We start from the raw sequence: 14,677 nt of genomic DNA on the forward strand, positions 1-14,677 counted from the left end.
CTTTCTTTTTATGTCTATGAAAAGTCTGCTGTGTGTTTTATAGTGTTGATATAAAAATAAAGTTGTTGTGATAAAAACAAATATATGAAATCAGCTAGAATGAGAGAACTTTACCTCCCCACAATCCATCTCAGCAGCCCATTGTGTGTCAGCCACAGTCACCTTGTGTCAATAATGCAGGAACCTGCTATTCTATATTTAATGTTTTATACAAAGGAAAAGTAAAGTTGTTTGGCACTGAGATCAATAAGTAAAAATAACACCCTAAAGGTATATTTGTTCACTTATTTTCTTTCCAGGCAGAAAAGACTTTGATGGTGTTTTAGAAAACAGGGTGAGTCTGTTCTCTGCAGTATTTTAATCCTGGTTGTTAAATATTTTGCAGAAGACAAACCAACCTGTTTTGTTGAGGAAAATAAATTTCATGCAGACTTTGAAGCAGAAGTAGATCAGATGTAAACTGCTTATATTTCACATACAGTATTATTGTACCATTTGAATGGTTAAAAAAATAACATGAAGATATTATAAAGGCAGGTCAGTATATCAAACAAGAAGAAAACAATCTCTACCATCATCAGGATTGCTGTTTTCTAGCTGACCCTGCACCCTCCAGTTATTGAGGTCGAGCAAAGGAAAACCCATTTTCCAATACACATCAATAAATTTCCTTCCTGGTCACAGTCCTGATAAAAAGGCACAGTGTGACACCCAAGCTGAAGGATCAGATGCTGTGCTCACCCTGACCACTGTTGGACTAAGCACAAAAATTTGTCATCACCATGCCTCTGCCTCCCACTGCACATTTTCCAACAGTCCCCCCTGAGCTTCAGTCGTCTGAACAAGCATCACCGAGACGTTTGATTTGTGCAGATTGATTTTCATACATACTGTATTTCCTTCCTGCTCACATCTTTGATACAGCTAAGGAATAGTGCTGATCTTAGAAAAGAAAAATGACCCTCTTTCTCATACTCAACCTTGAATGTGTGTGTGAGTGTGTGTGCAACAAGGTAATGAGGTCAGAGTGAATCACCGTCCCATACAGACCTCATCATCTGACTCTGATTGCATGTAACCCTTAAGCACACTGCGATATACTTTGTGTCTTACCAGGTCCCAGGAATTCCCAGGTGATGCTGTATTTCTCAAAGACTGTCATACTCTGATGTAATTATATGCTGGCTTCGCTACTATGCAGTATCTCTCTCTCTCTCTCTCTCTCTCTGTAGGTTTCTGCGTGGAGCCTGGAGATCCTCCTCTGCTCCAGCAGCCGTTACAAACGTCCAAGTCTGGGATTCAGCAGATAATTGAATGCTTCCGCTCAGGTTTGTGTCTGTGTGTTTTCTTACTGTCCACTCATTTTAAAAAAATTTATTCTGTCATAGCTTCCTTCCTTTCTGATGACTGATTTCACTGTGATCAGACCCCAGTGATTAGGGTTGGGCGAAATGACAGTATAAACAGTGCAACGGTAGAAATGTGTCGATGTCCAGATTTGGCAATCCTGTTTCCACCGTGACACCTTGCAGTGACCTCATGGATCCAGCTGCCTCGTAAGATAAAGTGATTTGGGCAGCGGGACTGTTTACCCTGTTCTCAGGTAACATGAGAGCGACAGTTGGTGGCAGTAATGGACCTCAGAGCTGGTTTACCAACCACTGCAGAATAAGAGAGTGATGAGGGACATGGAGGAGGAGAATGAGATTGTAAATACAGAGCAGGAGGCATCACAGCCAACCCAAGATAAAGGACAAGAACTTGTTACTAAAAAGGGGTGTGACTTCTGTTGTGTGGACAGTATCTATACAGTTATTTTAACCCATTTCTCTGTTGAATTTACACAAAACTTACTGTATCGTATAAAATAATATTGCACATACCAAGACTGAAAATTTTGGCCGTGTTGTCCACACTTACTGGTGATGGAGACATGTCAAGAGTGCTTTCCCATATGAGAGGAATGACACGGCTGCTTAGAAGGATGATTGAGGTTTGAGGTTTGAGGTTCCTCCAACAACTTAATCTTTGTCTACATCTTTTTACTTTGCAGCATTGAAAATTAAACTGTCAAAAAGAAAAAGAAAAGAGCAGGAATGTACTTGATGTAGACCAGTATTTATCCCAAAAAATGTTAGATGTCTGTCACTAGTAGTTAATCACTGATATAACATCCTCTAGCTGATTCACAATAAAAGCCTTCTTAGAAAGTATTTGATGTGTACCTGCTTTGCATCTGCAGTACCTTAACACAGCAGCACACGCATGTTTGAAGTTTAGCGTGATGACCAAAGCTCCTTCGACTGTTTGCACTGTTTGTTTACAGGGTGACGGCTGCAAGGATGTGTGTGTGTGTGTGTGTGGGTGTGGGTGTGGGTGTGCATGTAGCAGCAATTTGTGCAGGTACTGTCATCTGCGTGAGTCACCATAACAGTGTTTACTCATTCTTGATGCAGTGTATGTGTGTGTGTGTGTGTCTGTGTGTCTGTGTGTGTGCGCGCACGTGAGTGAAATGTCTAAGAGAGTGTACAATGAATGGTGGAGTTGTCATCTTGTGAACAAATATGAGTCAGATCTTCAGCGAAGCACCAAATTCGGCCGTATGGGCAAATTGCATTGAAAATGAATATGAGTCAGCATGTGACAAACAATGAGAGGAAGTGAAGTTGATAACAGCAATGACGCAAAGACATTTTTTTTTTTTTTTTTTTATTGGGATTCGGCAAATTTACCCAAAAGGCCTTTTGGACAGACTGGAAGTTATAAGCTCTTCCTCTCTGCATAACTCCTATTATCTGCCTTCATCTTACAAAAAGATTTCTTTCCTATTTCCATCACTTCTTTTCTTTGTCTTGCAGGCACCAGCCAGCTGAAGCACATGCTGCTGAGGGAGGTGGACACCATCTTTGAGTGTAAACTGTGTCGCAGTCTGTTCAGAGGCCTGCCCAACCTCATCACGCATAAAGAGTACTACTGCCTGTCACGGCTGCCTGAATCTGACGGTTAGAGACACAACACATTAGCATGCAGACACATACACACGCATAAACATGTCTAGAATATTTACACATCAGCATTTAAACCCATAGTCCTGCTCTCAAAGTCCTAAAATCAAAAAACATAAGAGATATGTTTATGGGTGTTTGTGGTTTCTTCTGCTTTGATCTTAAGACCTTGTTGTGGATGTTTCTCTTTCAGTAAATGTGCAAAGTGTCTTTTGTAGAATTCTTCACAACTGAGATGGACAGATTTGAATTGTAGGCACATTAAAAATGGACCACAATTGGAGACTGTATAACTCCACTCTCAGGGCTGGATAGTGAAAAATTGAGGGTTTCAAAGAAAGAATATTTTGTTTTTCCAGTAATCTCACGATTAATTCCCAACTTCTCAATGGTGAAAAACGGACACCAATTAAGTCATTTATCAAAATAACAATACAGTACACTTTCAGCCACATGTAATAGCCTCTTGATTGAGAAAAATTAAGTCACTGATGCAAGCAACAACTTAATTGAGACCACAAACAAATGAGGAGAAGATTTCTCCTTTTCAACAGCGATCATTATAGTGGATAAAACTGAGCAAAATATAATTGACCGTTTGTGTTGAGATTGATTTCTCTTTCTGGAGGAGAGCAGAAGAGAGTTAGGTAACAGAGAAATTACTTGGAATAGTCTGCTAGGCTTCATCCTCTCCCAGAATCTCATAGCACTTCTAGGCAGCAAAGAATAGAGACATGGACACATACTGTAGCTAATGAGAAGTAGATAAAACACTAATGGTGCAAGATCAAAGTCACACAAGGGAAGAGCAGAATAGAAACTGCACTTAGTGTAAGGGAAATGACTGACGGATTGAAGTTGTAACAGTGTGCATGAGACTTTATGTGTGTGTGAAGGAAAGAGAAAGGCCTGTGCACAGACAGAGGAGATGAGAGGAGAATAATGAGTAGGAGACAGATGGTGTGAAGAAACCTCAGAATGACAGAATCTCAAAGTAAAATGTGGAAACACCTTCAGAAATGAAGTAATCAGTGATTCTGTGCGTAGGTTTTTGTGTATGTAAACTAAACTAAGTGTGTATTGGGCTCTATTGGCCTCATTCAGGGAGTGTGTGCTAGGAGTTAGTGTGATCTCTACAAGTTTGTATTTGTAAGCACAAAAGCTCTGGCCCCAGCTCATGGAGTTTGTCTTCTACCTGTTCTTCCTATTGATTTTATTATTTAGTTTATGGCCATTTGTGTTTTTTATCCTTTATGTTTTTGTGCTTTGATATTGGTATTTGTCTTTCAGCAAACATACAATTTTCTTTTATTGAGTTCTTCACAACAGGAGGTAAACAGATGTGAATTTAGGCACTTTAAAAATGGACCACAAATCTGCCGTCCAGGCAGATGAACTGTGAGCATTAATTGTGAGATTACTGGATAAACAAAATGGTTTTTCTTTAAAATACTAAATTTTTCACCCTCCAACCCTGACAGTGGAGTTCATAGTCTCTTACTCTAATATGTCAACAAAATAAAACAAAAGTTTCAGATTTCAGATTCAGATTTCTGTTATTGAAGTTTATTCTAACGGACTCACATTTAACAAGATAATATCAAATTTACATATTTAAACATAAAACAAAAAACAATTGTCATAATATAAGTAATCATATACCCTATATACTTGTAGTGTCTTGCCTGAAGAAAATCTATATTTTGTGTGCTAATTTCTAATTTCTAGCTTTCTGTCGGTTAACTGATAAATGTTGGGTTGGGTGGTCTGGGTGCTGCAGATAAGACCAGAGTTTGTTATGTCTACCTCCACTGTGTACAAACTGACTGAGGTGTGGTCATAAAAGCTAAAAGTTAACATTTTTTGCATTTAAATCCATGTTCTTCATTCCCATAAACTGTCAAACAGCTAGTAAGATGAGGCACAAGTTGGTGGAAGTTTGTGACATATTTTTTTTTCCCCAGGTTCGTCAGGTGACGACAGGCAGAGTGTGGCCATGAAGGATTTATTGGACGCCATATATCCCAGAGTCGACCGACCAGACTACGTAGTCCGACTAGAGCCAATTCAGACCACCACCAAGGCCGTGTTCCAGTACCTCACCACAGAAGAGGAGCTGGCGAGATATCCATCTCACACACCCAGGTCGGTGGTATGCTGAAGGAGTAAGATGTACTATAACTTAAATGTTACACAAATGTAGCTTGTGCATTGTAGCTGGTGTAGACTTGACTTCAGTGTACTTTTGCTGAAGTGTGTTACTCAAATCCTTCCCCTGTCATGGATATTATGTGTCATTGTCCCTTACAGTGCCAGAGAGAGTCCGGTAGCATGGGAAGGAGAACCAGTAGAGGGTGCAGACAACAATCAGGCGAGCCAGCGAGGTGGGCCAGAGAGCCACAGCAGCCCGGGACACAACCAGGGACAGAGGAGATGGGAAGCCGAAGAGGAAGCAAAAGAAGAGCAGCCACAGCCTGAAGACGAGGGGTCGACAAGCGGGGTAAATGACACGTCAGGAGTAAAACTGGCATGCAGTAAAAGTGATCTTTAAATTCATTTGAGAAACAGCCATCATTTCTGAGATTGGCTGCGTTTCCATATGACCGACACACTGCCTTGTCGATTGTGGTCAGTAAATCCCTCTCCCCTTCTTTGTTCTCTCTTTGCCATCAGGTTGAGGACGTGACAATCTCATGTTGTCTGTGTGGTCAGGACTTTAACTCGCGCCGCAGCATCAGGCGTCACTGCCGCAAAATGCACCAGACCAAACTGGAAGAGCTCCGCAAGTTCACAGAGACACGGACAGTTCCCACAAGTCTGCTCTCCATGGTGAAAGGTATTTACACAAATAACAATGAAAAAGATGAAATATGGTCATATATAAATTGATCAGTATTATAAAATCTTGATTAGAATGATTGTGAAAACAAGCTGAAAAGAGCTTGTAAAAGCACTGGTTTTCAAACTCCATAAGGCATTTTTTATACTCATTCTAACACTTTCACAGAACACATAAGTTTAGAGAAAATTGTGACACTCTGTTTTGTTTTGTTAACTATCGACCTAATAGTCAGTGCCAGTTTTGTTTTTTAAAGTAAATTATCGGTTGAAATAATAATTCTTCTTGTTGATGCTGGAGGTCGGCCGAGGACTCTCAGCACACCTACTGGGAAATCCTGCCCAGTGTGCCTCAAAACCTTTGCAACCAAAGCCAACGTGCGCCGTCACTTCGATGAGGTGCATCGTGGCCTGCGGAGGGATACCAACACACCCAGCATTGCCTCGCGGCCTGGCCAGCCCTTCTCTCTGGAGGTCACACCTCCCAGGAAGAGCAACAATTCCTCTCCAACACGTGGCCAAAACTCCAAGTCCACCCCTGTGAACTCTAAAACAGCGCCTTCAAACCAAAACCAAGTCAAACCTCAGAGTCAGCTCCCAGCCTCTCCACAGGCGAACCCGGCCTCTTGTCGCTGCACACTCTGCAAAAGGAACTACAGCTCACAGGTTGGTTTGTTGTGCCACTGGCAGTTTGGAGATCCTATAACCTTTGCTTTCTTTGAAGTCTGTAGTAGCTGTTGAAGGTACTCTCAACTTGGTCTAGTGGGTACTTATTCATTTTCATCTTGTCCTTATCCTTGGGAATCAAAATGTACCAAGAAAGCAAAACCAGAAATGATGGGTGTATAATGATATGAGTGTGTGTGTAGTTTTTTGATGATGTTTCAGTTGATCCTTATTTTGATCTGTGTATTTCAGCTCATGTTGAAGAGGCACATGCGTATTGTCCACAAAATATACAGCATCAAAAGTAACAGGTCTGCTGCCACGCCCACCCCTGCCACTGCAGCAGCTACTCCCAACAGCAGCAGCACCAACTTAGGCCTGAGCAACAACATCCGAGTGAAGGAGGAGGCAGTAGAGCCATCAGATGAGGACGAGGACGAGGACATTGACAGTAGCCCGGCCCCGTCTCCGAGTGACAGCACTGGGGCAGCTAAAGGTGTTTCTGGAGCACACAACACCATGAAGGTGAAGGAGGAGGAAGCCCCATCGAGCCCAAAGACGATGTCATCCTTATCGTCATCATCTTCCCGCGGGGGCAGCATGTGCAGTGGGAGTGTGGCCGCCAAAATGACCAAACTGTCAGTGGGTTTTGACTTCAAGCAGCTCTTCTGCAAACTGTGCAAGCGACAGTTCAGCTCACGTCAGAACCTAACAAAGCACATCGAGCTGCACACGGACGGCAACGACATCTTCATCAAGTTTTACCGCTGCCCCCTCTGTCGCTACGAGTCACGTCGCAAACGTGACGTCCTGCGCCACGTGACCGTAGTCCACAAGAAGTCGTCTGCGTACCTCGCCAAGATCATGCCCAAACTGGAGAGCAGGGCGGTGAAGAGGCTAGCTGAGGTCGTCCTCAACAGCACCAGCCCAAACAAGAGGACAAGCGGCAGCATCAAAGACGAAGTGAACGGACGCCACGCCTCTTCATCGTCCTCCTCCTCTCCTTCACCTCCCGTCACGCGCAAGCAAGAGTGCTCCACGCCTGCCCCGACCTCCTCTACAGCTTCCTCCTCCTCTTCCTCTGCCCCACCTCCTGCCCCCGTTACTCGGAAACAGCAGGACCTATCGTCGCCTGCGTTCACCCCCTCCCCTCCTGTCACCCGTAAGCAAGAGAGACAGCAGACCCACCAGCATCGCCCCGTCAGCCCACCACTGACCCGCCGCAGTGAAAAACACACGCACCAACGCAACTCCTCCTCCACCACCTTGCCCGGCAACCAACAACCAAACACCCGACGGCACGATGCCCAGTCAGAGAGCAGCACCACAGGGACGTCCTCCACTGAAGTCAGGGTGACCAAGAACTTCTCCCTCCACGCTTGTGACCAGTGTGGACGAGCCTTTGCCAAGAAGGTATTTGAGTTTCAGTTTCTCACACACGTCCTTTCTTTGTGTTGTGTGTAAGAGGAAAAAAGATCTCCCACATTGCTGTTGCTCAGCATCACAACTTATTCATCATCATTAACGTTTTGGTCCCTCTAGACCAAAATAGAAGTGATCTGTTTTTTTGCTGTCTGTGGGGTCATTGTCAGTCATTTGAAATCACCAAAACATTAATGATGATGAATAACAATGATAATAATTGTGATGTTGAGCAAGAGCAGTGTGTGGGATCGCTTTTCTTCCTGAACGAGGTTCTCTAATGCACCTGTACCAGATTATTGGGCGTTCAAATATTTTCATTGAGATGTTGTGTGTAAGACAAAGTAGAGTGTTACAGTGGAAATGATCTACTGTATCAATTCCAGTCTCAAAGGTCATTGTTGGGGTATAAAGTGTGACAGATCACATGGTATTCCCTCATGAAGACTCAAGGCACAGAAGGTATTAGAGGTATTCAGAAAAATATCAGGATAGTAAGAGGCAATTCTTGTTTTTTATCATAAATTGTTATCCTTAGTTTATTGGTGTAGTTACCATATCTCTGGCCAAAACACCATCTGAATCAAGTAGAGATGAAATAAAAATTCAAATAATTGAATGAAATTAAATTGAAAATCAGTCTGCAACTACTTTGATAATAAATTAATAATTTTAAAGTAATTATTCAAGCAAAAACTTTCGTTTTTTTCTCCTTCCAGCGTCACAAATGTGAGGATTTACTGCTGTTCTCTGCTTTATTTCATTTCAAATTAAATATGTATGGGTTTCTGTTGAAACAAGACATTTAAAGACACCACCTTGGACAACTTGAGGACCCAAATAAAAAAAACAATCTGAAGGTTATTTTATCATCAGTTTAATTGTTAATTGAAGCCTTGGTATCCAGATACATGATCTGACTTTGCCCAGAATCAGGTGTCGTCATGATCTGCATTCTGCCTGCAGTCTGATATTAAAGCCAATAGTAACAAACAAACAAACCATTTGCATAGTGTATGGATTTATTGCTTAAAACATTTGTGTGAATGATCTGTTCTGTGAATTGTTTTTGTCAGCTGTACCTGGAGTCTCACAAGCGAAGCCATCGTAACGCAGCAACAGCGGCAGCCAGCAGGAGGAAAGGAGTCAGCACCCGCTCCAAATCCCTGGTCTGGTGAAAGACTCAGTGTAAGTATAAAGAGGGTTTACCTGCAGTACAAGGACTCTGCCGCATCATCGCTGTCTTCTCTCCTCTCACTGTTTGCTTCCTTTTTCTTTTTTTCCCGTTTTCTCTTTGCCTCTGAGTTGCACTAGATTTCTTCCTGTCTTGTTTTCCCCCTCCCTGCATATTCAGAATCCAAAAAGACACACTGCCTGTGGTATGTACTTGAGCAAGTATGTGATGTGACTTTCCTTTGTGACATAAGAGGTGTGTGTTTATGTCTGTGTAGAAGACCATTCCCTAGGGCAGAGATGAGAAACTACCATCATTCTCCAGCCTTTAATTGACTGCTCAACACACTTCCTACATTCTTCCTCTCTCTTATTCCTCCATGTATAACACTGCTCATTAGAAATCTTCCTCTTTGTCTGACCATTGCTCTTTTTATCTGCATACTTCTTAATAATTACCTCTTCCTTCCCTACTTTATCTGTGTTGATCCTTCCCCTCACAGTCTGTATTCTCTCCTCTCTTTTGTTCACCTCTGTCCTCATCTTATTCTCCTCTCTGCTCACAGTCCGCCGAGGATAAAGGACCAGCGAGCTACTAACAATGAAGAAGTGAATCAAAACTTTCAATTGGAAAAATAATGGGCGAATGGAACGAGCACAGAGCAGAGATGAAGGAAATAAGGAAATAAACAAAAGGAAAGATGGAGCACAACAGAAGTGAAGTACAAAGGATTTTCCTTTTGCTTCAGAACCAAATATGTTGTTGGAATCTGACATTTTTTTTGTATAGTTTCATTACGAAGCCAGCCAGCTTGCTGGACGGTGGCGCTGCTATCCACGGAGAGACTGCTCACTACTGCTGTGTATGTCTGTATTTACTTACCACAGTATGTAAATATAGATCCATATGCAGAGGACTGATTTATACTGCTTTGCTCTCGGTAAACTGCCTTTAGCAAATGGATGAAGGTACAGTAGACTATGGATGGTGTGTGTGTGTGTGTGTGTGTGTGTGTGTGTGTGTGTGAGAGAGAGAGAGAGAGAGAGAGAGAGAGAGAGAGAGAGAGAGAGAGAGAGAAAGAGGGAGGGAATCAGAACTGGAACGAGGCCTCCACAGGAAACAAACTGGAAAGAAACTTTCTTAGAAGAGGAAGAAGAAAGCAGAATTCGAAAGCTGATTTCTCGATCTCACACAGATACACAAAATGTATTTGGGTCCTTCACTGTCAACATTTCTAATCAGTTAATTTGATTAATTCAAAACATTATGGCAGATCAGAACAGAAAAAATATTCATCCCCTACTTTTCCTTTCCCCTTTGTTTTCCTCACATTTTCCCACTGACAATAGGACCACTGTGGGAGAGTACCTTTGTGTCCTGTTGTCTTACAGAGAACCCATACCCAAAGTGTTTACTGCCTGCCTTAGAGTTGAAACTCACTTTTATCTTCTCATGAAAATGTGTCCTCACAGATCTTCACTCTATTTGTGATATTCTCCACGCCAGCAGCCCATAGTCTTATTTAGTAGCCTGTTGTATCTGCTCGGCAATGACCAACACCAGGCTCTGGAGCCCATGTCTTGTATTAGATGATCAAATGTTTATAAATTACAAGCGTATTGTCAAAACAAGGAAGAGTCCAGGGTATATTTGCAGTTTTCCCCAAGAATAGTGTGTGCCCCTTTTCTAATACCACTTCTATCAATTTCCAGCGGTCACTAGTGTTTTATTACAATTCACTGTTATTTTCTGCCTTCTCTGCTTAGACTGATTGCATGCTTGTGAAGGGTGTTTTCCTTTACCTTGACCATAGCTGACCTTAGCTCAATATATTAGGTAACTTATCAGCCCCAGAAATAGCCTGGTTATACGGGAACAAATCAGGCAATGCGAAGCAAGGCTTCAATAAGGCATCAGTCACAATCACATTGGCGGTACATTAATTTTCTTCCAAATATGGATTCTTTTAGAATACAACACTGTGACAGGCAAAGCATACCCTCTGTGGTAAATCACTTGTGTTATGTGTGAGGGCCCCGTTTAGTGAATAGGAAAAGATGGGACTGCACGTTCTGAGGAATAGTGTGTATTTATATGCATAGTTTTGCAGACAGGCCACCTTTGGTGTAACAGCAGCACTGCTTAGACATCAGAAACCATTAACTGGAAGACTTTATTTTCTGAAAGGAGATATCACCCCAGTTGTTACAGAGATGATGGTGGTCGGAAAATAGTCACCACTCAGTGTTACTGTATTGTGCAGCCCACCTATTGCTTTAATGCATTTAGTCACTTTTTGGCCAGTCATGGCTAAAACCAAAACTGATAAACAGTGCAGCATCACAGCAACATGGCTGCTGCTGGGTTCTTGCAAAACAGACGTGGCTGTCTCAACTTTAAGCAGCAGCAGGTGTAGCAGGTTTGGGACTCTGCTATTGGTGGTGCTAATGCTGATCATAAAGGGCCAATACATAAAAAATGGGAAAGCTACATGCCTCTTCTAAGCTAAACTTCCCTTCTCCTGACTTACAAGTTTACATCAAACTTTTTTGTTCCGTTAGCAAAAACTTCAGGGGCCTGTTCAATTAAACTCTGTGAACTTTTCTTTTTAACCTTACCAATATAATCTCCATTTTTTTAGACTAAATGCTGCATCAGTTCATTTCGAAATGGGCTTTCATGTACTCCAGGGGGGTGCATTTGTTTGACTGTGGCTCCCGAGGTAGTCTTTGAAACACTGGCACATGAGGAGAGTGGGGAGGAAAGGATTGAGGAAGACCAAATGTAGATAATGTCTTAATGTTCAAACAGAAAGCCATGAAGTGGAACAAAACCAGAAAAAGGAAAGACCAAACTTTATTTTTATAACTGAAAACGCTAATGTGACAAGGTCTTGAAAACATGTATATATGGATTCCTTCTACAGAGATGGTATAAAATAATAGTTATAATAGTCACAATAGTTATTGACTTGTATTAACTGTTGGTTGACCATATGCTTCAAACATGTCTGACTAGTTACTACTATGTCACTGTTTAATACTGAGGCAAGTTTGCGTTGTTCCACAATTAGTTGTCTTTTTTGTATCATTCCTTTTTAAAGAAGACATTTTTGTTGGGATGTCAAGAAGAGAACAGGAATCAAACCTCAAGAGACTCTTAGGACTTTTTTTTTTTTATTCTCTCATTTCTTTAATCATCAGTTGTAATATGTTCTAGAGAACCTGAGAAGAGTTAGAGAAGCTTTTCAGATGTGACGAGAATGTTAAAACCAACCACTTAATAAATAAAAATGTACTGCTTCAAACCTCAGAGGGGAGTTTGGTATTGCTTTGTTTTTCGTCTTCAGATATGAGTCACATACTTCCATCAGTCATGTTTTTTACTGCACTTGCAGGGAGGAGGTTTCATTTGTCTTCACAGGAACTGCTTCTTAAGACATTTACATTTACCCTTTTTTCTTAGATTTGTGATTTGCCCTGCCACATTATTTCCTGTGCTGCCATACATCACTGCTTCTGACGTCTCGAAGAGAAGGATTTATGTCGCTGACGTCCATGCACATTGACCTGCATGTAGGCAGGACAGGTGTGACAAAAGATGGTTGCATCATGGGAAATGTGGGATCTAGTAGCTTTGGGGCTTAAAATGTCCTGATACCTTGGCCTCTGCTCAATCAATTTTAACCATTGTTTTTCGAACCCGTCTCCCATGTGTCCCCCAGCTCTATAGAAGTGCAACACTACATTCCTGGAGTCAGTGTGCAGAGGGAGAATGAAATCTGTTGGGAGATGAGAACACAATATTTTAAGGAAATTAAGCTATATTTAACTTGAGTCTGTTGATCCTAAAGGACCCTTGATATTCCCTGATCCACACATCGGAAGCCAGTGCAGCAATAATCCTTTGGGCCGGTGTAGTCTCAGACGAACTAAATGGCTTTAGATATATTCTGATCTCCACAGGATACTCGAGTCCTTTACTCAAGCAAGGTTGTACCACAATGTACAGATACTCCATTACAAGAAAAAGTCCTGCATTGAAAAAGTACAAGTCACATAGTCAAAATAAAGTATGAAAATATCAGTACTTGATGCAGAAAAATGCCTCCTCCGAGTGTTATACTGTTATTTATTATGTTATTACTGTTGACTGCAGGTGGTCAAGCTGGAGGTAGTTTTAATCCATATTACAGTATAGCTCAGTCTATACTAATGCAAAAACTGACCATGTGGTTGTTCAGCTCTTGTTCAGATGCAATTACACGACCTCTGCCGCCAAGTGGCGCCGTTGCACCGCGTCCGTCCGCCTTCGCCTCGCCGCAGCGACGAAGCCCCACATTGGACATGTTGCGCACATCTTCCACATTGTCACATAAGAGAACACCCGGGTCTGTTTCGATTGCCTGGTTTCTCACCCCGCACAGCTTATCAAATTGTTATTACACAGCAGATGGGATGCGCTTCATTTATTTAATTCCATCCCAAACAAAAAGCCATGGCACCATGGTTTAACAAGAAGGGGCAGTAAAAAATAAATAAATAAAAAAAAATGGATTGAAGTTCGGGCAATTAAGAGTGTGGCGCAACGCCTGTGTGAGCATATTTTGATGACTTATTAATGTGTTGAAATGACCAAAGCCCTCTATTGTGAAAACTATCGATCCGATTGATTAGTAATAAACTTGATTGAACGGGTGGAGTCCGGCGGACGACAGCGGCGCAATTAGTCGATGATTTGGTGATGGGGGGGGGGGAGCGGATGCCTGAAAATACACATGTTTCAGGTAGAGTGGGTTTTCTGCCTCGGCTGGCCGCGGAGTCGTGCGCTGTCCCTTTCAGCACCGACAGCCGGAGGAGCCGGAGAGGAGAGAGGGCGCAAAGTGCGCGAAGCTCGGAGATGACTGTGGATAAAAATCAGGTGGGTTATAGCAACATTATTGATCGTGTGTGATGGATTCCTCTGCGCCCCCCCCCTCCCTCCCTCCCTCTCTCTCTTTCTCTCTCTCTCTCTCCCTCTCTCTCTCTCCCTCTCTCCCTCTCCTCCTCTGTACCGGGGACTCATTCTTGGGTATCCACTTCATTACAGGCAGCCTCCCTCTATTGTCTTCTTAAACAAATGCGGGGGTTCAAATTTTGCCTTCTCACCACTCAGACCAGCCCCTTGCTGCTCACGACGGAGCACTTTTCAAATATCGACAACATACATCTTTTTTCTCTCCCTCTCTCCGGCTTGCGGATGGTCTAGTTTTCCTTAAATCCTTTTGCTGTTGTGGGAACACAAAAAAAAAAAAAAAAAAAAAAACTCCATTCCAGGAGGACTGGTGTTATTTTTTTTTTCTTTTGGATAAAAAAAAAAACAAAAAAACAAAACTGCTGAGCTTCGCAAGGAAGTTGCTTGAGGCGGACAGGGACCCCAAGGAGTCCGCGGAGGAGGCTGGAGACGGAGCCTCTCACCCCTCACCCACTGTCGGATGAATGAGATTTTCTGAGGTATCTCATACAGGCTACTATCATATCCCAATTTTTCTCCGTTCTGACTGAATGCTGTCGCACTGTTGTTGTCTTCTCTC

At 42.4% G+C, this 14,677-nt stretch overlaps 2 protein-coding genes across 10 annotated transcripts in view; both read left to right on the forward strand.

Annotated features, from left to right (window-relative positions):
* The window catches only part of znf800b (zinc finger protein 800b), a 29,602-nt gene extending 17,185 nt beyond the window's left edge, over window positions 1-12,417 (forward strand). For all 6 annotated transcript variants that reach the window (XM_071502897.1, XM_071502895.1, XM_071502899.1 and 3 more), the window contains 9 exons: window positions 1,233-1,328; window positions 2,859-3,002; window positions 4,970-5,150; window positions 5,316-5,505; window positions 5,679-5,841; window positions 6,145-6,509; window positions 6,762-7,922; window positions 9,008-9,119; window positions 9,671-12,417. In XM_071502897.1, coding sequence (XP_071358998.1) covers window positions 1,233-1,328; window positions 2,859-3,002; window positions 4,970-5,150; window positions 5,316-5,505; window positions 5,679-5,841; window positions 6,145-6,509; window positions 6,762-7,922; window positions 9,008-9,109 — 2,402 coding nt within the window. In that variant the 3' untranslated portion in view covers window positions 9,110-9,119; window positions 9,671-12,417. The remainder of the gene's footprint in view (window positions 1-1,232; window positions 1,329-2,858; window positions 3,003-4,969; window positions 5,151-5,315; window positions 5,506-5,678; window positions 5,842-6,144; window positions 6,510-6,761; window positions 7,923-9,007; window positions 9,120-9,670) is intronic.
* A 1,455-nt stretch (window positions 12,418-13,872) lies between these two features.
* grm8a (glutamate receptor, metabotropic 8a) overlaps window positions 13,873-14,677 on the forward strand; it is a 294,574-nt gene continuing 293,769 nt past the window's right edge. For 3 of the 4 annotated variants that reach the window (XM_071502890.1, XM_071502894.1, XM_071502893.1), the window contains exon 1: window positions 14,189-14,597. The gene's annotated coding sequence lies outside the window, so the exon portion shown is untranslated. Of the gene's footprint in view, window positions 14,026-14,188; window positions 14,598-14,677 lie in introns of those variants that run through there. The other variant, XM_071502891.1, reaches the window with a different exon arrangement.

Source organism: Trachinotus anak, unplaced genomic scaffold (genome assembly GCF_046630095.1).
Source record: "Trachinotus anak isolate AG129_WGS33_773 ecotype Australia unplaced genomic scaffold, CSIRO_AGI_Tana_v1 ptg000018l, whole genome shotgun sequence".
NCBI classification, from domain to species: domain Eukaryota; kingdom Metazoa; phylum Chordata; class Actinopteri; order Carangiformes; family Carangidae; genus Trachinotus; species Trachinotus anak.